This window comes from Anas platyrhynchos, chromosome 2 (assembly GCF_047663525.1).
Source record: "Anas platyrhynchos isolate ZD024472 breed Pekin duck chromosome 2, IASCAAS_PekinDuck_T2T, whole genome shotgun sequence".
Taxonomy (NCBI): domain Eukaryota; kingdom Metazoa; phylum Chordata; class Aves; order Anseriformes; family Anatidae; genus Anas; species Anas platyrhynchos.
This window is the reverse complement of record NC_092588.1, coordinates 4,502,208-4,525,136: the sequence shown is the minus strand read 5'-3', so window position 1 is coordinate 4,525,136 and position 22,929 is coordinate 4,502,208. Positions and strand designations below refer to the sequence as shown.

The window sequence follows — 22,929 nt, the reverse complement described above, 5'->3', positions numbered from 1 at the left end:
GACACAAGTCAAATTATCACACCTCTTCAAAATTAAATCAATTAAATATTTAGCTGTTGGAACATCGCTGTAAATACAAAGTTAAGATTTACTAAGATTACTAAAAAAGATACTAATGCAGATGTCTAGATTATGGTGAGAAATATACCATAAATAATATTGCAATTCCATATGAAAACGTTTCAGAGAAATTACTTTAAAAACACGCACTGTCAGGCAAAGAGAAAATTTAAGCAGCAGCCACCTCTCCTGCAAAACAACTCCAACCACAAATTACAGGAAAAAGTGCATGCTCAGGTTTCATATACACCATCACTGAACAGCAATACTTAAAATAAAATTGATATAAATTTTACGGTTATATTCAGCTAAGCAAAACATCTAAAGGGAAAAAAAAATCCTAGCAGATTCTTCTGTATCACAGAGTACCAGTAAATGAAAACATTACCATTCTCATGCAGCCAGAAATTACAAACCAGTACGTCCTCAGAAGAGATCATCAGTAGATTTTGACATTACTCACCCCACTGGAGAGGAGCCAGCTGTAGATGCTCCAGGACCAGTTGATTGAGAACGCCTTCCACACTTGCTTCTCCTTCACGCTTCAAGGAAGGGTAAATTAGAATTAAGGAAAACTTTGATTCAGAGAGAAAAAGAGCATGTAGCACGCACAAATTTTATTACTGGAAATCAAAACTGCAACTTCAAGATTCATTAAAGGTTCAAGTTTTATATTTGGTCTTATTAGTCAGTAAATTGGCTAACAATAATAATTAGAGCAATTTGTATCTTCGGAATATAAAAATTTAATTCCACTGAGGAGCATTAAATATAAATATGCAAAGGTAAAATGTGTCTGAACAATAGTACAGCACAAGGGGAAAAAATCTGGAAAAAATGCAGAATCTTTAAGTATATGGTGCAGGTTCATAACTCAAAATGACAAGTTAAGAACCATTTGGAAACAAAAAGAGATAAAATACAAACCAGAACAAATGTGGGGCAGGTTAGTTTTGAATATTGGCTTGGTGCAAGTTCTGTGGCCATATGAGGAAGGGTAGAGAATTTAGTGACAATGTCATTATTTGATCTTTAAGGTCCCTTCCAACCCAAGCCAGTCAATGATTCTACGAAGGGCAAATCACACGGGCATGTAACCTGCAAGCTTCCCTTCTACCCAGTCCTATGTGAACTCAGTGACAACTTCAGACTGAAACGAGAAAATATATTCTTACTCTAAGGACAGCAGAGAACTGAAATCACCTGTTGGGAAAAAGAGAATCTCTGCGTTTAAAGGGCTTCAAAAACAATGGAACACGAAGATATCATTTTCCATTTGAACAAATTCATAATAAAAATTATAAATAATATATTAAAATGATATCTATATAAAGGGGTGCACGAGGAAACTTATTTCAAACAACACTGGATTTTTTTTTCTAATTCTCTGATTTCAGAAGAGTACTGAATTCAGAGGGCCTTGAAGGACATACAAACATTAGAACCACTTTGTATTTAGCCAGAGTTGCACTGACTGGCTTTGGCACAATTTTGTGCCGCAAGAAGCTCCTGTCTCAGGTAGGCTGAGAGGCATCAACTTCTTTGTGCCCTCCCTTCAGGTATTTCACCTTCAGGAAGTACGGATGTGGAGCAAGCAGGGCTCAGCACATGAGCTTCTCAAAAATTCTCCTTATCCAAACATAATAACCAGATGTGAAGTGCTGTCCCAACATCCTTACAGGCTGAACTCCCAGGAAGATGCCTCGAGGCTTTATCCAACTACTCCAAAAAGAACTGGAGCCATTTTTCCCACAAACGGATAAAGAAAGAGAAAAAAAAAAATCTATGAGTTTTTATAAACAACTCCTTAAAGCCATCAGTTCTTTTCCTGCAAAACTCTGAAAAGGGTGGCTCATCATCAGACTGATGAAGTATGTTCTCATCTGAGTCATTTAAAAGAAAATTAACAGGTACTGAAAACAACTAATTTCTACCACAGGACATAAAATTATGTATTCTTCAGAAGGTTCAAAAAAAAATCTAGAAACCTAAGACTAAAAAAAGAAATCACAAACCTTACCAGAACAATCTGAAAGCCATAAACAACATTGCAGAGACCCACCTATTTGGAAAGTTCAGGACAGCCGACTGCCACCTCAGAAAAACATCGCTGCTGAAAAATAAAAGCCAGGCCACCAGCACAACAGAATAATTGGCATAAACCAAACTGTGAGATAGAGAATACATATTTGGAGGGCTTTATAGACGCAGCAGATAAATAATTCTGTTATCACATCTTTAATCTAAGGAATATAAGCGAGGGAAAGCACTAATAAAAAGGCAGTATTTTAAAGAAGTTTTAAAACAGAGCGGTTGCCATTACCCGTAATGTTAAGCTAACTTAACTGTAATTTACTTACAACTGGCTCACTGTGGTGCCTGGAATATTACAAATTTTTACTGCTTAAAGCTCCATGGAAAGCTTAATGCCTCAGATACCATTATGAAATGACTATAAAAAAGGTGATTCTCCAAAGTTTATTGTTGGTAAATGCTATCAAAACAGATCCATGTATTCATAAGGAAAACACATTTTTGCAATTTCAAATTCAACACATCCACAGATTATTTCTACAGCCAACGACCTGTTCAACTCGATGCAGAATATTTTGCAATGCACGTGATACTTCTGCAACAGACCAATAAAACTATGGGAAGTTCCTCCAGGTGAGTACAATATTCAGAAGAAAGTCTATGTTTAGGTCATTATTCCCACCCTCTGGCAAATATGCACAATGACTTAAAAATATATGTGCATATCAACTAATAAAAATTACCTTTACGCACTTTTTAAGCCCCATGTCCAGTTTTTGTTTCGTGGTACAAGACATCAAAATACTGGATCAAGTTCCCTGGAGCGCTGCCCAGATGATTATAGAGTGCTGGAGCACACGACAAAGAAAGCTGAGAGAACAGGGTTTGTGTGGTCTCAAGAAGAGAAGAAAGCCCAAGAAGAAATTTTACTGCTCTCTACCATAGTGGGAGAGTATAGAGAAGATGGAGACAGACTCTTCTTGGAGGAACACAGTAGTATGAAGAGGGGCAACAGACACACGTTGCAGGGCATGGTGTTCTACCAGACCTGGAGAAGTTCCTTCCAACCTCAATTATTCCCTAATCCATTTTGTCTTCAGGACAAAATAGACTCAAATACAATACTGATGTCCAAGTTGCACAAACTGATTCAGAAAACATGCTTTCCCTTGGCAGCAAATCCCCAAAGTGCTTAGTTTTTAACCGGCACCTAAGATCTTGCCCACAAAGTTCCCTAAGCATCCAGACCAGGTAAAACCCCACTGCCAGGCAGCCTCAGAGGCAAAAATCACCGAAGAATCACAGAGAAACTCAGTGTGGTGGGATGGTCTGAGCATGCCTAGCAGGCACGTAGAGCACTGAATTTCAAGCCTTTGGTTGCCAATTAAAGCAAATCAGCTGGTTCCACTCTTTGCTCAAAGTGCAACCTGATGAATGACAAGGTCATGATCTAGAATGTAAAAGTCATTGAAAAAAAAAATGCTCAGATAAACAGAAGTCTGTTGAAGTCTGACTTTGTAGATTAAATCTCCCTAAATAAGCCTCCACACATTTTCGTGACCTGCCACAGTGATCAGAAACCTGCTGTTCCGTAGCAGTCCCATTTTGAAATGCCTCTGTTGACCCAGGCCTCAATTCTAAGAGCAAATTTTTTGTTTTTAACAGCACATGCATCAGCCTGGAATGAAACAGATGCCTTCCAGTTTCCACTACTCATGTTTGGCAATTCAAGACTTTTGTCTCTTGGCCAAGAAAATGAGTTTCAATGCGGGCCTCGGATGCAATGAACACACAACGACCAGATACTATTGAGGAAAAAAAAAATAATAATTTTACAGAGTAGACACCTTCATTTCATGTGTTTTTTTTTAGCAACAACAGATTGTGTATGATGTAAATTGTTTCATACTAAAAACTTGAATGACAACAAATGAATTGGTTATTTCCCCTAGGAAAACTTTAGTTTTTTATACCAACTTAGTTGCCTAATGTGTGGTTGGGTGCCTCCATTTATAACTCTGCATTGTTACCCAAAACCTGCAGCTTAAAAATACAAGAGAGTTTTAAAAAACATTTCTGTATTAAAATTACTGACTTTTCTCTGTGCTATGCAGCACTCCACACCTTGCATCCTTCTACAAAGATTTATTTTCACTAACATATTTCTGAGTTCTTTTGCAAATAAATACAGGTGGGAGCATGCTCACAATCATAAACAAATTAGCAAATGCTCATAAATAAGATTATACTAATGAAAAACAGATTTAAATGATTAATGAACACAGTTTACTTATAGCAGTAGCCTTAGTCATATTTTAAGCTTTCTGCTTTACTATTATTGTGGTATTTTATTACTAAAACTAATTACATGCAGTTATTAAGGTTCCTAAATTTAAAAGTTACCATTGCAAACAATTGCTGATGCTAAGAAGCTGTATGGGAATGTAAAGCTCCATTCAAATAAAGTATTTCTTAGGAAATCTATCTATAATGAATTAAAAATGCCACAACATGCAATATTCCCATAACTGGCAATTCATAATTATGATCAAGATGAAGTCAGAACAGACAAATAGAAAAGTAAATTTCAGTCACAGTTACCAGGGGTTTGCTGTCAAACCCAGGCAGCATATCAAATGAGATGACTCAAGTTTCTGTCCAATACATAATCATTTCAAAATTTTGATTGGCTACTTGGATGATGAAATACAAACACATTCATAAAATTGATGTATTTGGAAAAGATGTCAGTGTTCAGAAACCTAATGAATGAGTGGGACGTTTAAAAATCAGTTAGGTGAAATTAAAGGAAGAAAAGTTCCAAGTATCAACTGGAAGGAGTCAACATATTCATAAAGGGAAGTTGGGAATAATTATTCAGGTGGAACTATATGCTCAAAATCAATCAGGTACAGGACACTTGGAAAAGAATACACGTTATTCTCAGAGCAAGCATCGTATCTGAAACATGGAAGATGTAGCTTTTATTTCACGAGAAGCCTCACCTGAAGTATTGCTTCCAGCTTTGGATTCCACATATTGAGAAAAACATAGCAATGCAACGGAAAGAAAATGTGGTTTGAAGAAAAAGAAAAAAAAAAAAAAGCGCTAGCAATTAGGTTTAAATATAGAAAAGAAAAATCAGAGGAGACATAGGCTGCAATTTCAAAACCTGTAAGAAAACATTTAAAATAGGACAGGCTTCATATAAATCACGGAAATTAATGCTGGAAAAAAAAAAAAAAAAAAAAGAAGTCTAACTATTAGAAAAGTTAAAAATGGAGCTTGATACTTAAGGTAGCACTGGAAGTTTCATTTGTAAAGGCTGCTAGTGTGAGGTCCCAGCTGTTTTTATCAATGTGAATCCAAAACTTTACCGTCTCATTTCACTGAAATAGCTTTTTTTTTTCACAGGAAAGATCAGAAATTTTCTCAGTCTGAAAACAAACCTGGGAGAAGCAGGAGACAGGGATAGGAAGAGGAATTTTCCACCGCGTGGCTGTGCAAATCGCAAAATGGAAGCCAGATTTAGAGGTTACTGTCTGAGTCTATGCTCAAAGGGTGGAAAACATCAAAATTTTATCAGGTTGTTCAAGGCCTTGTCCTGAATTTTTCAGTATCATCAAGAATAGCAATTCTACAGCACTTGCGGGCAACCTGTTCTACTGCTGGACTGTCATCACCGTGACAAGGTTTCTTCCCAGTACCTAACTGGAATTTCTCTTGCTGCACCTTGCTACAGTCATCTCATCCTCGCACTGGGCATCTTGCAGGGTCTGCTTCGGTCTTTTCCACAGCCATCCCCTAGGAACCTGAAGAGAACAATCAGATCCCAACACAGTCTTAGCTTCTCTGGAAACCGTAGGCCCAAGAGGCCATTTTTCTCAGCTTCTTCTTGCACCTTGTGTACTACAGCTCCCTCATCATGCTGGTGGCCTCCTACATCGTATTTTCAGTATCTCCATCACACTTAAACATCAAAACAGTACAAAGTATTCCAGGTGCAGACACAGAAGTGCCAAGGGGTTGGTAACAGTCATTTATCTTGACTTGCTGGCTATACTCTCACCTGTGCAGGACAGAACAGAGTGAGCCTTCATCAATACATGAGTGCAACACTGACCCATACATGATGATGTCCAGCAGAACACAACGTTCTTTTTTTCTAGCCATCTCATTTCTAGCCTATATTGATGCACAGAATAGCTCCACTCCAGCTGCAAGAATTTCCTTTGTTGTTGTTGAAATCAGTAGAGTTGTTCCAATCAACTTCTCCACCTTGTCAAGAATGCTCTGAGTGACATCCGTGCCCTCCAAGGTATTTCCACATCTCGGCAATTCAGGAATCCACACTCTCCCTCACATGCTTGTCTCTTCTCTGTTGTTCTCCCAATACTTTAGAGGCTTTGGTGTCCATCCTGTGAAGTACCAAGCTTAAAGCCAAGCTCAGTAGACTAGCCAGGCTGCTGGCAAAGGTGTTCTTACCTCACTTGATCAGGAGAGGGTTGAGAAGAGGCACCCAGAGCTACAGGGTGGAGATAGACCACTCAAAACACAGCAGCAAATTATGCCAAAAAACACTAGATATAAAACTAAAGCATAAACAACCTCTTGAATAACCTCTTAGCCAAGTTGCCCCTAGCCAAACCTTTCTGTGATCCCTACAAAAAATCCCTTCAGCCAGGTGAACATTGATAAATCCTCGCGTATTTTTCTGAAAACGAGGATCACTTGAAAATGACCAAATTCTCTGAAATGAGTCTGAACATATCCAAATTTCTTCTGTCAAAATGTAGCTGGTAGAGATTAATCCAATATCCTGACGAGCAATAGTCAATGGTGGGTCTAACAAGGACTGTGGTAAAGAGCACAAAGAGAAATTTAACCTACCCTTCACCTTCCACGTGGCAGAAGTGACATTTCTTAGCTCAGGGGTTTGAAGAAACCAGGTACAGAGTAGCGGTATGAACATAAAAAGACACAGCACTCAGCAACAGATACAGCACTCTAAAACCTTTAAAGAACTCTTAGTACAGATGCCTAGATCCTTAAGACAGAATGCATAGAAGTTCCTTGCAGAAAACATAAATTTTGTTTAAAAATATTTAGAAAACATGAAGAGAAGCATAAGTTGAAAATATTAGCCACCTTAATACTACATGTGCTCCATCTGTTCGAATCCTGTGTTAAAACAACAAACCTTGGTTGTTAAGCTGATACCAGATGCCATCTACCAGATGCTAAAAAACAAGACAGCGTGTTCTTAATTTAAATTATCTCAATACACCTATAATCTCAATGACACTCTAAATTAAATTACTTCAGAATTTTTCTTAATTGAAACGGCATGGCAGTAAGCTTTCACAGAAGAAGGTCTATTTTCCTACTAATTTTCATTCTATCAAAAATGTACAGAGGTTACACTGAATAATATACCGTGTTGTCTTTACCTCCTGCCTTCAGCCCTCCAAAAGTATATGAAAATTGATCAAGCGTTACAATACTTTCACAAATGAAGCACTGAAAAAAAAAACCTCACTCGAAAACCTGAATATTTCAATGAATAAAATGTATTTTATATTTCAATGAATAAAATATTTCAATGAATATTTCAATGAATAAAATGTGCTTTTCATACTGGAAGATATTCCTGATGCTCCTCAAGACATTCAGACGCAACTTGAAGTCCTCATTATTTGGGAACTATTTTTGGCCCTACAGGGGTTCTGTATAATTTTTCGCTACATCCTGAACAAAAGGTCCTTGAAAGCAAGGAGAGGAGGGCAACAAAGTTGGACACGTGAGAATGGCAGGAAGCTGCACCAGGGCAGCTGGACTTGATGATCTTTGTAGGTCCCTTCCAACTGAGCTAATTCCACTCTATTCAAAGGCATCCACACATTTAAATCTGAAACCTTTGTTTGTGGGATGCTTTCATATAACTCCAAAATGCTGTAATAATTTAAGGAATTGTAATCTTCTTACCAAGACGTTAGTTTCCTTAAAAAGTGTAAGAAATTGAGTTACTCTCCTTCTATATCATTTCTACCACATATCTAATTATATTTAGAATATAAAAACACTTGATGCAGGAGACGCTTACCAACTTTTCTGTGGTTACTTACGAACACTGAATCTCTCAAATTCTAACTACGGCAACTCACTTTTCCACTTTGCTGTATTCACAGAAGCACACATCAGTTTTTATTCATTTCTAATAAATTAAATAATATACCCCCTCCCTCGTAAACAATACAAGACTGCTTCTAAAAAAACTGTCTGAACTGTGTTCCCTAAAGCATACTTTTCTCGTGTATATGTTTAGCACAGAAAGATTAGCCGGAGAGTTCAACGTAGTTCAATAATGGCAGATACCAAAGAGATTGCTTTTTCTTACCTTTCTAAAGGCTTTTGCAAGAACTCCTTCTCTAGTAAGGAATAAAAATAACTATATCCCTTTGCATTTCTGCAAATACTTTTTATCTCTTCGCTGCAGGCCTCTGAAGGAAAACAAAGCTTACACAGTTAAGCTATCCGTTCATTTCTTAGCGTATCTTTCCGCAAGTGTGTCTGAAATAAGATCTGCTGGCCAGCATCAAATTAGTCTGGTGGAAGGACAGCTGCCTCAAAAATGTGAGAAATTAAGTTTCTCAAATTTAGCAGAAGCGTGAGGAGAATTGTTTGTTGGTTTATTTTTTTACATTTTTTTCACCTGTTTACACCTAAATGTTTTGGGGCAATCCCAGACAGGAGTACAGGCTGGGAGAAGAACTCATTGAGAGCAGCCCTGCAGAGAAGGACTTGGGGGTTCTGGTGGACAAAAGGCTTGACACAAGCCAGCAGTGTGTGCTTGCAGCCCAGAAGGCCAACTGCATCCTGGGCTTCATCACCAGAGGGGTAGGCAGCAGGGGAGAGAGGGGATTGTCCCCCTGTACTCTGCCCTTGTGAGGCCCCACCTGGAGTGCTGCGTCCAACCAGCCTGGCCCCCAGCACAAGAAGGACGTGGATGTGCTGAGAGAGGGTCCAGAGGAGGGCCACAAGGTTGATCAGAAGGCTGGAGCACCTCTCCTGTAGAAAAAGGCTGAGAGAGACAAGGATGTTCAGCCTAAAGAAGGCTGAGAAGGCTCCGGGGTGATCTTACTGCAGCTTTTCAATACTTAAAGGGGGCTTATAATAAAAATGGAGAGCAACTTTTTGCTCAGAAAGATAATGACAGGACAAAGGGGATGGTTTTAAACCAAAAGGGAGGAGATTTACATTAGAGATTAGGAGGAAATTCTTCACTCAGAGGGTGGTGAGGCCCTGGCACAGGCTGCCCAGAGCAGCTGTGGATGCCCCATCCCTGAAGGTGCTCGAGGCCAGGCTGGATGGGGCTTTGGGCAACCTGGGCTGGTGGGAGGTGTCCCTGCCCATGGCATGGGGTTGGGACTAGATGGGCTTTAAGGTCCCTTCCGATCCAAACCATTCTGTGATTCTATGAAAACGATACACATATTTCTTCAAGATTTTTTAAGCATACACATGTGTGGAATTCAGTACCTTAGGTCAGAATAGCTTTGGTTCTAGGAACAACCTAAACATTCATAATAAATCTTAAGAGCACAGAAACGAAATCTTGCACTGAATTTAACACAGAAAATTCAATCATTGTTCTCTTAGTTTTCTAAGGGCAGATTTACATGCCAGCCATGACGGTTTGGGTATCGAGAGCTGGGTTCAAATACTGAACACGGCATGGATGTAAACAGTGTTGCTCAGCAACAGAAATGAATGAGAATGTAGTTTTACACCCTGACAAAATTATTAAAACTATGCAGTCAATTCCGACATAAGAATTCAACTATGCTATCAAAGGATATTTATATCTTTCCATAACAGAGAAATTTTCTAAGTGAGTTCTGATTAAATATTGACATTTTTGCATAAATGGAATTCTTTCTGAAATGTTGCCTAGGGAGTCTGGATGGAACTAGGCACTAGGAATCTCATTTATATCTCAAGTTTTGCCTTTGACTAATCCTGTACGGCTTTGTGCTGCCTTAATAATGAGGAATAGAAAAAAATCATTTCAGATCACTAGATAAAAGCACAATTAAAAGCACAAAAAGACATCCCTAAAGATAAACCATGATTTGACTGCCACTCTTCTCTCATTTCCTGCCAGCCATTATCACACTAATGTGAGGATGATCTGAGTGAAAAACATAAATCTCCTGAAGGATGCCGAGTATCAACACATGGCTGGGGGGGCTGCTGGCTGCAGAGAATGTTTCCCTGATGACAATCATGAAAAAGCGTATTTCTGACAAGCAAAGCATTAAGAGTTAGGGAAGTAATGTAAGTTACAGAAACACCATTGGTTTGTTTTCACTCTAAACTGAACGTATATGAAAGCTTCTTAATGTAAATTCTTATTATTAATAATGAGGGAATATTCTACTGCATTTAGAATGATTAGAAGGATTTGATGTTTAAGATGACTAAGTCATCGCTGAAGTCCTTTCTAAGCCTTAAAACAGCTACCCAAGATAAGATATACAATGGCATCTATTAAAGGACTTGGAAATAAATTATTCTAATGTGTTCTGATTTGCTCAAATTTAATTAAATATATGAAAACTTGTTAAACCAGCTTCACATCTCTCTTTATGATTCACTTACATGGTGTGGGGAAGAGCATAGAAAAATTTGACCCTATGAAACTACTACTCATCAACCCTAACCATGCTTCCTCAGTTCCCTAAATGTTAGGAGAAACACACAGGGTTTGTGGCAGGCTCAATGATTCAGGCAAAGCCATTAGAGTAAGACCCAAACATCATCTAAATAATATACAGCACAATTAACCTTAAACAGTCTATAATTATTACAAGCTTCATCGTTCTAATTACTTTTCTTTTCAGTAACACTGCTATAAAGTGAGTTGAATTATAAAATAAGATGTCATAGGGCATCTATTTATGTATTTTTAAAGCAAGTATTTATGAAAGGATATAATTTTCCAGCAAATATCCAGCTTGCTGTTAATCTCCAGACCTTTTGCCTGTTGTCTTTCTTCTTCCAGCTGCTTTTCGTTCGCAAACTGTGTCCCATCAGTAGGGGATTCGGGGTAGCTCTCAAAATTGAACTTGTCAACTTGGATAGCCATACTGTAACAAAAGGAAAAGAAAGAGGGTAAAAAGGAGTCTCACTATGACAATTTTACAAATATTACTTCTGCAGAAAAGGCAGAGCATTGTAAAACCAAGCACTACAATATTATACTGTATTTGTTTCGCGGGCGTGTGGCCTATGGACTGATAACCCCCATGATTTATGCTAATGAAAACAGAAGTCTGTCCATTCAAGATCATAAGATTTAAAAAAAAAAAAAAATCATCAATTAGCATCTTAATGCCTTTGTGAGTAGTGCAGAAGTTAGCTGTTTTGTTGTTGCAACTCACTGTGGCTGTGCAGGCGTCCATCTGCCTTTACTCTTGGTGTGTAAATGCTCCTGGTGTGCTTAAAAGGTGCTAAAAAAGCAACAAAATTGGGCCAAATGCTGATGAACGTACTATTAAAAGTTATTTATTAATCGGTTTTGGGCCCCTCACTACAAGAAGGACATCGAGGCCCTGGAGCGTGTCCAGAGAAGGGCTACGAAGCTGGAGAAGGGCCTGTGAGGAGCGGCTGAGGGAACTGGGGGTGTTTGGTCTGGAGAAGAGGAGGCTCAGGGGAGACCTCATTGCTCTCTGCAATTGCCTGAAAGGAAGGTGTGGGGAGCTGGGGGTCGGCCTCTTCTCACGGGTAACCAGTGATAGGACCAGAGGGAATGGCCTCAAGTTGTGCCAGGGGAGGTTCAGATTGGAAATGAGGAGACATTTCTGCTCAGCAAGAGCAGTCAGGGACTGGGATGGGTTGCCCGTGGTGGAGTCACCGTCCCTGGGGTGTTCAACCAGTTGGGCCTGGTGCTCAGGGACATGGTTTAGTGGGTTATATTGGTGGTAGGAGATGGTTGGACCAGATGATTTTGGAGGTCTTTTCCAACCTCATTGATCCTCTGATTCTATATAGAAGTGTGTCCTGACACAAAAACTAACACACTTAGAAAGTCATGTGTACTTCACTGGTTTTACAAGCCCATTTCCTCCATTTTTCCTTGGAATTTTTCCTTACAAAAGTCAGGAAGGAATGACCAAACGATGCCAGCACTAGGGCTCAAATATGACCATTCCCTTTTCCTTTGAGAAGGTACTTGAATCCTGCCTAATGTATGTTAATGAATTACAGGCAATATTGATTTCGGTATCATAGTCTAATTCATCAGTAGCAAATGGTTAAATAATTGCTTTATTAAATGTATGGTGAGGCATAAAAGCAAATTAAATTAAATATATTATGCTATAATGCATACTAAATACTTATATGTTAAACTAGAATCACTAATCTAATATAAAAGGGAATTTAGAGCAGCTCACATCACATGAAATGTGGTTATAGCGGATCTAATATAGTGTGCTGCCAAAACAGCTTTAATTTCCTGAATCGTCTGAAATAGAAAAATAATTAGGGAAGAATTAAAAGATATTGCTCTTGAGATGACTTTGCTCTTAAAGAAAACACAAGACCAAGCAACTATTTTTTTAAAACCATTCATGAGGAAATTCAACTGCTACCAAAGGAGGGGTATGAGAAGGGCATTTCACAAAACACCCAGGGTTGCTATTACTCCTTTTCTCTATTTTTGCAGATATCAAAGATGGAAACCAATTCCAAACGTCGCCAAAAGGAAAATACTAGTATCAGAACTCAACATGAAAGGACTTTGAAATCCCACCAGACCAGAAGAGATTTTCAATAATTAGCATTAATTTAACAGAATGCTGACCTTAAAAAAAAAAGTGAGAAAAGATACAGTAATTACAAAAAAAAAAAAAAAAAAAAAAGGAATAATCTAAAGCTTATCAGGTTTACTTCGGAAAGATGAAATGAAATAGGCCCATCATGCTTCACCCTGAGCAAAAACTGGCATCTCAGAAGAAGACATTAACGTTCCTCTACCTTCATCATGAAAAAGTACAAATACAGCACTGAGACGAAGGTGGCACAATTACTTTCTATAAGCTACCTCCTCTGCAGACTGTGTCTTTGCTCATCTTTGCATTTAAAAATCAAAGTAGTAAGAGAAACTAATCTATTCCTTTCTAAGGGGTGTTTTTGTCTTGGCTATTTTTTCTCCAGCAAGAGATCATTGCGAATTCTTCATTTGCATGCAAAGATCATCAGGTGCTGGGCATATAAAAAAAAAAAAGCTAAAATGAGCTGCCAAAAGTATATCACAGAAACTGCAGGAATCAAGCCAGAAATAAAGAATGTAATGAAAAACACCTAGACACAATCTGTGCATTTAAAAAAAAAAAAATCAGACCTGAAAACAACAATTCATATTGTTTTTAAGCATGATACGAATCTGTAAATGCAGGTGGAGTTTCCTCTGTTTTGCATGGGCAATGCATGCAGAAAACAGAGATGCAACTGGAACTTTGTTTCTGAGGTTACTTCGTCACTTGGTGGTAAATGACCAGATGCAAACCTGGCACTTAATTTCTATTACACATGCAGCACTGCATAAATTCTTCCATAAATACTCATAGGTAGTTACCTATATTCACATTTCAACAACAAATTTTCATGGTTTCTGAACAGTCAACCATATTTAGAATGCATCAGCACAATGGACCTGGCGAACACCTCATTTATTTACCATGCCACACTTTTCCAAGTAAATACTACACTAGAAAAACATTTCTGCCCAATAATATTTAATTGAAGGCACTGAGATTGCATTCCTCTGTTAATGAATCATGACTGGCACTATGGTATTTTTTGTGTGTGGAAATGAAATATGCATGTAAGCACTTTTCCCCCGATAGTCTACAACAAATTCACATCAGCTTCAGGAATACAGGCTAGATTTTTCTTAATAACACTTCATTGTACAGCTCTGAAATGACTTGTATTAGCTCAAAGGTATGGTAAATTAAGTAAATAGGGCCCCTAGTACTTAGAATTAATTTCTCAATGTTTTTGTTAAAAAACATGTTTTTATTTATACTGTGTATAGTGTTTTAACACACCTCACGTCACTTAAAAAAACAGAACACCCCCAACATACCCATCTGCTGGAAAGTGAGAGCTCTGAGTAAAAGAGAGAGAACTACACGCAGAAAATATCACACAAAAAAATATTACAAATACAGCTGTAGGCAGAATATATGAAAACAAGCATAATAACATTTTGCAAGAGTATGGTTACACTCAAGGTGCAGCATGACAAAATGATATCCTAAGTATTTCTTAAGCATATACACCTTTCACCATTGGTATTCTCCTCCTGCTTCCCTAAAAAATATTCATATGGAGCTTTGTGTCTGAATTTTGTGTCAAGTATTTATTCCTCAGCCTATGGAATGTGTAATAAATTGAAAGGCTTTACCTAAATGTCAAAACGGAAAATAAATACCTTAACCTAAATCAGTCACTCATCCCTAAAACTTTACCCCTACACAAAGCCAGCTTCTTCCCTTTTATATGATGATTCCTCCTATGAGGAGATGCAGGTGAGGTATGAACAAAGGGACGAACAATGCCTGGAGACAGCTGACTGAAGGAGAAAACAGATAAGCTGGACATTGGGTTACAATGACCAAATAAGAAAAGATTTCTTTCATTTTTAATTGATTTGTAGAGATCACATGGGTTTTATCCCAAATGCAGCAGAAGGCAGTGAAAGGCAACGTCTTGAACATCACCCAACTTTGCCACTGTGCTGTGTGCATCTAAATAATGAAACTAAAACATATTTTAGCTGTAAAGGTCTTTTCTCACTTCTATCTCCAGTTCTTTACAATCTATGTTTCTTGTCAAGAATTCAAGAGATTCTACGGAGAAAAGTAAAAAAAAAAAAAAAAAAAAAAGACAATTGAGACTGAAACAGGCATTCAATTTATTGTCAACAGCTATGACAACGATGGCTCACACTGTGCAAGGGTAATTGCGTACCTGGTACCTTGCCCTTCACAGTAATTAGGTGTGAGGGAAAACTTACAAGATCTTAAAACCCAAAAGCTTAAACATATACTTGCTTCGGGAGAAGGGACTGGAGTTTCATTTTAACCTGCTCTGCCTCATGGGTAGCTATCCCCATTTTCTACAAGGAGAGTTTTAAATAAATCATGAGCTATTTGTATAAAAACACTGCATTATATCAAAATATTTAATAGGCAATCCTGCGATGCAAATCAGGTTCTGTTTCTCTCCGGCTAACCTTGCTGGTGCAGGAGGAGGGATAAAATAACCCAAGTTTTCATGAATAATGAAACAATCGTGGTTTGAAACTACTGGGTTTTGTCATGAAACGAGCCCAAGCCGCTGTGACAGCTACTCAGACAAGGAAGCATCCTTACAGGGATGCAAATTATTCAAATACAAATTAAGTATACGAAGAGGAAAAGGTCAGCTCATTGGCAATGCTGATGATACGGCTGCTCCGTATCATCTCACGTCACCTGTCAGGATGACTTACAGGGGAAAAATGACAAACCTTCCACACACAGCAGCCATTTCAATGACAGTTATCCCAAGTCTTGGTAAAGCACCAGCACAGAGCTGCGAAAGGCACTGGATGCTGCATTTCACCGCTTCTCATAACGTGAGTTACAACTTTACTGGAAGTACTACCCCATCCTGGTGACAAAATGCACATCAAAAAGGACTTTATTTACAGAAAAAAACTTCCTGCAAATGCTACCTAGCCTAATCCTGAGGCAGTGCTCTACACATCCATCCCCACAAGTTTCAGAGAAGCAGCAGATAAAATGGTGGCGAAGTCATCAAGGGAGCATTGCCCACACTGCTGGAGACCCCTGTAGGTCCATGCAGGTCCCAGCCATCCCCTACCCACAGTGATTCTGCCTGGCACCGCTGATGTCCTCATCTCTTCTAAGAGGACGAGCATCTGAAATGACATCTGTCATGCTCACCAAATAAAATGGGGGTAAAAGCAGATAGGGAATTAAAAGAAACGCAGCAATCTGCTAACGGAACTAGATTTCAGCTTTCTTTAAATAAATAAAATATCGCTGCTGAGGTTGGAAGAATCAAAATCTAGATAGCCCTTATTCAATTATCTTTAGGAAGACAGGATGTAACAGGAACTCAAAAACTCTTCCTCGTGGCTAACTACTATTTAAATAGTAGCGCCCACAGATGAGTTTGCAAGCTGCTTCAGTAATAAAGCTGAAAGGAGGCAGTCAGAGATGTTATTCAGTATTATGCTTCCTGCTCATTCTCCTTACTTATAGAGGAGACATCAGGGACACAGAGACAGGCCAGATTACTATTACTTACTCAAAATGCTTATATACATACATATATATACATATACATATACATATATATATATATATATGTATGTGAATAGTCCCTCTATTGTCAGTAACCTCAAATTTCAGGAGAAGCTACAAGTGAGGATGATACCACTGCTTCTCGCTTTCAAGAGGAAATTATATATATATATATATATATAAACAAAAACAAACAACCAAAAAGGATTCTTCCATTGTACAATCTCAGTAAAACAGTTTTTATAACATCATGTTTCAGGCATACCTAATTCCACCCTAAATATAAGTACTGTAGCAGATATTGGGAATTTATTATTATTATTTATTATTAGCTGACATTAGTTCATTTTTTTTTTCACTTTTACCCTATGCACAATGTAGAAAAATCCCTGGTTTTAGGCAGTCAAATGTAGTGTATATCCTATCAAAGGTACAGCCAAATGCTTGACAGTTTTTGACTGGATCAGGTATACAGGTAATGGCACCCTAGAAATTAACGTGTCAGAGGGACATTCAGTTGTTCTCCTTAACTTGATGTTTGCCAGTAACCTCTTTTAATAAAAAACATCACTTTTTTATAGTAAAGAGGGAATATTCATTCTCTGCTCATTACATCACATGCTGATGGTACCGTTACGTTCTCAAGGAGGTTAAAGCATGTTAGGGTTCTTGTGTTATTCTGGAAGTGACCAAGGCCAGGCTGGATGGGGCTTTGGGCAACCTGGGCTGGTGGGAGGTGTCCCTGCCCATGGCAGAGGGTTGGACCTGGATGATCCTTAAGGATCCCTTCCAACACAACCCATTCCATGCTCTGTTCTATATAAAGTAAGGCAGAGTAGTGACACCCCAGTATATAATAAATTACGGGCAAAGAGGGACCTCAAGCACCAAATCTCCTGTGAAATTAATACATATGTATCACCAGATGAACATGAGAAAGTAACCCAAATTAACATGTTTCTTGTATTTACTTCTGAATATCTCAATGCTTTACAAGTGCCATCTATATTTCATACGTTACGATAAAATACAACTGTAAAACTAAGTAGCTCAAGCGACCCATAAGTAATGATCTCTCCTCTTGGCCTAAAACTGACTTCATAAAGAAAAAGGATTGCTTTAATATCTGAACTATGCAGAGCAAAAGATAAATTTTTCCATTAATCTTTGAAAGGTCAATTAAATTAAAAAATTTGCATTTAGAACTTAAATATTTATTTAAAATAATTGAAGAGGAGATGAAAGTCAAACTGTAGTGCTGAAGTCTGTAAAATTCAACAGCTTATACTTATCTGATCCACAACATTTCAGATGATAAAAAGTTAAACTGGCAAAGAATAGTTCCTCTGTATATAATTTAATATTTGAAAATAGAACAGTGTTAAGAGAGAGTTAGCTACATAAATCTTCTGTCTTAATGAGATTATTCTGTGCATGCTGCAAATCTCACTTTTCAATTCCTAGCTCTGAATTTGAAAACCATAACCTGGAAATGAAGAGGCATAACAATTAACTTCAACTTGAATCTTTTTTTTTTTTTTTTTTCCCACTTCCTCATTTAAATGATTTGGACTTCTATGGCAATCGCCATGCAGCAAAACTGTTAGGTATGTAATGAAATAAGAAATTTAGAATAATAATAATGATAATAGCATGCTCTATAAATACACTGACTTCCATACGTGGCATTAGAGACTGATAATCGATAGCCATTTACTCAGTTAAGAAATCTAGAAAACTGTAGCCATGATAATGCTTAAAGACTGGGTTGAATATTCTCCTTTTTTTTTTTTTTTTTTTTAATCAAATCTGAACTAAGCATGGATTGTCATCCTATCATTACCCAAAACAATGTCATACTGTACCTCCTACATCTCTCACAGTGCAATATTAATAATCAGAGAAATACATTTCAAAAGGTATATTTTCATATTCAGTTACTCATTTGTATAATTCAGCACTGCTGTTTTGGGGCAGAAGGCTCACAAGAGAACGTGTAAATTTAAAAACGTGTCATTTTGTGCCAGATGGAATGCTTGAGACCAAAAAATTCTACAGTTGTGCCCACTTCTCATTCCTGGGAGCACAGCAGGAGCTGGAGATTGAGAAGATTGGCCACCCCAAAAAGTAAAGTGAGAGATATTCTGGAATAAGGTACGTATCTGTCATGTTTAGAGCAGCTTTTCCCTGTAGGCTGAAGCAGAGGAGAGATGTGCAGAAGTGCTGCAGACAGAGGACAGGCACTCACCTGCTCTGAGCTTTGTCTTCCTACCAACACCGCACACACCGAGCAATAAGGAACATGGGACACACCTGAAAGGTCATCTTCCAAGAAGATACTGAGATGCCAGTCAAAACCAAACTCCGAGAGAAACCGAGTGCTCAGAACAGCAGAAAACTGATAGAGAAATCACTCACACATGAAGCAGCCCGTCTCAGGGACACTCAAGAGGAAATGAAATGATGCATGGCTTTACATACCAGATTTTCATAAAGGAACTGATTCAAACATTTGTGGGGTAAAGTGATAGCATGCATGAATGCTCAGTGTGCGAGTGTACATATTTTGAGGTGGATTATCACTTCAAGATACAACTAGACTCCACATTTGTAGTAAATTACTCATTTATATTCTACTATTTATTTTTTTTAATATAAAAAGATAACATTTGCCCATTCACCTGGATCATTGCAGTAGAAGTTCACCTTGAGATGATTTGCTCTGATACCCAAATTCTTTTCCAAGTCTGTTTTTCCCAAACAATTTCCCTTTACAGATCTATAACCTGCATACTTCGATCACAGGCGTGGCCTGCACATTTTCAGGATTTCTTACAAACCAACAACAGCTCTTCAGAGCCCTCCTCTGTTAGCTCCTTTGAAGGCTCTTCTAAGCAAGGCAGCCCAGACTATGGACTTCAAAATGTTCCTTTATCCACAGCCTTGTTGATTCTTTTGGTACATAAAGGAGTTGTACCAATTTTATTAGAGACTCTCAGGTCCCAGAAACAAGTTTTTTGAGCGACACCATCCTTACACTAGCCTGCCAAAAAGAAAAGTTGGGGGACAAATCAGCACATACCCAGTTTAGGAATACAAAGCACCAGTACTATAGAGAACATTTGACATTGTAGGTCTGTGAGTTTTGACCTACAGAGCTACTGCCAGGTTCTGTGCTTACAAAATCCCTAAAATTCACTTCCCCACGAACAAGCTTCACCTGGGTAGATCTACAAGCCGTGCAGCCTATTGCTCAGCACTATTACAAGCGTGCCCATGTCCCTCTCCATGAACAATATTTTTCCACCAGAAAACAATGCATACATCAGACTTTCCTTCCACGTTTCCTCCCCCAGAAACACCTACGTGTGCATTTAGAAGCAGGCTTCGAAGGAAGGCTATTTTCAAAAAATAACACCAACCCCTGAGCACTGCAGCAGCCTGGAAGACCACACTGGCCTTACCGAGTCTTGTCAACACTTAAATCCTTAATGAATGCTCATGTCAGAGCCTCAAAGCGCTTCCCCTCTGCCCAGCAGTTAATGTTTTATAAGGCAAGGCGCTGTTTCTATTGCTAATATCGCTCAGCCTCAAGCAGGCCTGGATCCAGAGCTGGGATTGCCTTCCCTTGCATCTCACCACAATGGCATCGAGCTGCCTTTGTGCGTTTCACCCCATACGTTGCTGTGTGGCACAAATAAACAGATTTGCCTTATTAGCACTTCAAAAAACAAGGACAGATCTGAAGAACTTTGTTATTTTAGCCCAAACTCAACCAGTGTGAGTTCCCATTGGGAAATCGCTGCATCCCATCAAACCGCCTGGCCGGGTGCCCTCTGATCCAGGGAGCCGTGAGCTGCAGCCCCCAAGGGAAAAGGCAGTGACACCAAGGTTTTGGATCGACACCATTGCAGATGCACACGTTTCTTAAATAACTATGGTTTCTTCACTAAGGAAGTGGAAGGAAGGGAACGCACAACTACGAAGTTGAGAACAGCCAAGTCATGGTGTTGGAGGTGACAGCTTTCAGGTTCAATGGACATCACAGAACCACAAAGTCATCTAGGTTGGAAGAGCCCTCCAAGATCACCGAGTCCAACCTCTGACCTAACACTAACAGTCCCCACTAAACCATATCCCTAAGCTCTGCATCTAAACGTCTTTTAAAGGCCTCCAGGGATGGTGACCACCACTTCCCTGGGCAGCCCATCCCAATGCCTCACGACCCTCTCGGTAAAGAAGTTCTTCCTAACATCCAACCTAAAGAAGAACTTCTTTAGGAAGAACTTCAGGAAGAACTTCTTTACGTCCAGCGTGTCCATGCTACCATGGCCAGTGCAGTGCCCTTCAATGAAGAACAATTCAAAATTTGAAGACCAAAAAAATTTCAACTAAACGTTCATTAGAAGGCATCATTTTATGTACACTATTAAGCTTTTTCAAAAATTTAATTAGTTTTTAAGAGAAAGTATTCTTCCTAAACTGAGGAATACAGTATCGGGATTAAGAAAAAATTGAGTTTTCCATCTAAGTGTTTCCAAACTGACTAGCTTTAAATATATACATTTTTAGATTAATCTTTTCAACGTTTCATAAACTGCAAGACAATTATTTCAAGTAAAAATAATCTTGGTGTTATTTAGAAGTTTTGGTAACATTTAAAAAAAAAAAATATGTAAATGTTGAAGCAACTTTTTTTTCAGCATTACTTTTCACCTAGAAGTATACAAAGTCTTTTCATTCCTTTAATCTTAATTTTATGAACTAAGAACACATTTTAACCAAAATTATACGAATCTCTGTTTCTTTGTAATATTCCTTTACAGACAATGAAAGCTGAGGAGCAGATGTTATTTAAATTTCTTCAAGAGAATTTTCTTTTTTTTAAAAAAAAAAGGCAAACTACAAGGTAAAATTCAAAGGTTCTGAAACAGAAAACAATGACTGAAGATCTCTTTTATGAGAAGTGCATATACGTTCCCCTTGCTGACCAGATTTTGCTGAGTATAATAAAAACATATGGAGGCATACCTAGATTCAGGCATCAATCTGAAATTGAATCCCAGTTTAGGAATCACAGTCTTATCTTCCATGTTCAGAAAAAAAGAAATTATTATTGCTTTCAATTCTTTCAATTCTTTTCAATTGGAAGGCTGAAATTCAGTTGTGTATACATATAACCAACGCTTTTATTTCTTAAACCATCATGTCTCACCTTGTTCCCCATCTTGTAAAGAAGCCAAAAAGCCCAGATACATAGAAGGCCACAGACACTCACACACACAATGGTAGGACAAATAAATAGATGAAAAAATAAATTCCTCCCCAACCATTTAACACAGCAAATCCCAAAACACCAGGCCAGTACTACCAAACCAACTGTATCCCAGAACTGTGTAGTTTTTTGAACCTTCCCATTCACAGCTGAGAAGTCCTCACCCTTCTGATGTACTAAAGTACTCTCAGTTATTCAATTATACAGTTTATATGTATATATAATTAAAATTGGGTTTATATATTGTACTAAGTATGTAATACTGTAAACAAACACACAAAAAGAAAAAAAAATCAGATGTAGAGGTAGCCACAATCAGCAGCATTTAGATTTAGCATTTGCTTTTCACTGGGAGAATTCACATAAGAACTGCCCCATTATTGTAAGTAAAATCATGCCCAAGCCTGCCATTCAGATGCAGCATTTAAAAATTGCTTGGAAATTTGCCCTCTATCCTCTTGGAAAATAGTAAATATGGATAACACTGATACATAAAAAATGTGTAAAATATTACATAATCTCTTTTGTTCTGAAAGCAAGCTCTTTATACAAAGCTTTCTATACAGAGGATTTCCTTTTTTATTGCTTACTGTTCTCCATTTCGCTTCTCCCATACAACTAGAAAGGAGATGCCATCAAGCAGTAAATTGAGGAAGAAAGCTGCAGAGATTTTTTTATTCCCATTTATTCCCATTGAGCCTCCCTCAGGGATATACAAATTGGAAATTGCTAAATTATCATCTAATAGGCAGAAACAACGTAGGCGAGACCAATTAAGTAAAAGGCAGAAAGTTGTATTACACATGTAATTAAATGAAATTCTTTGACTAGACTGCATTAGAATAATTTCCCAAAAAGGACAAAAATTCACTTTAATCAGCACATGACACATTGTACGACATGTCACTAAAATAGCACGTTAAGAGTTTTGGCTTTGCTAAAAAAAAAAAAAAAAAAAAAAAAAAGCAGTTTTCTTAATTGTAAATCAAGTTACTTCCAGGTGTTAGGAAATGTGCTAAATGACGGCCTTCGTTCCTATATATCCCAGACTCTAATGATGAATAATTGAGTATAAAGGCATAAAAAATTAGGTTTGTTCTTGTTTTGTGTTGTTTTTTGTTTTATTTTCCTAGTTATTTTATCGTTCAACTAGCTATCTACACACATTTTGTCGGC

At 38.0% G+C, this 22,929-nt stretch overlaps 1 protein-coding gene across 4 annotated transcripts in view; it reads right to left on the bottom strand.

Annotated features, from left to right (window-relative positions):
- Positions 1–22,929, bottom strand: part of TRAPPC9 (trafficking protein particle complex subunit 9) — a 460,345-nt gene that overhangs the window by 238,059 nt on the left and 199,357 nt on the right. For all 4 annotated transcript variants that reach the window (XM_038173943.2, XM_038173949.2, XM_038173944.2 and 1 more), the window contains 2 exons: positions 11,090–11,243; positions 524–614 (listed from right to left, as the gene is read on the bottom strand). In XM_038173943.2, coding sequence (XP_038029871.2) covers positions 524–614; positions 11,090–11,243 — 245 coding nt within the window. The remainder of the gene's footprint in view (positions 1–523; positions 615–11,089; positions 11,244–22,929) is intronic.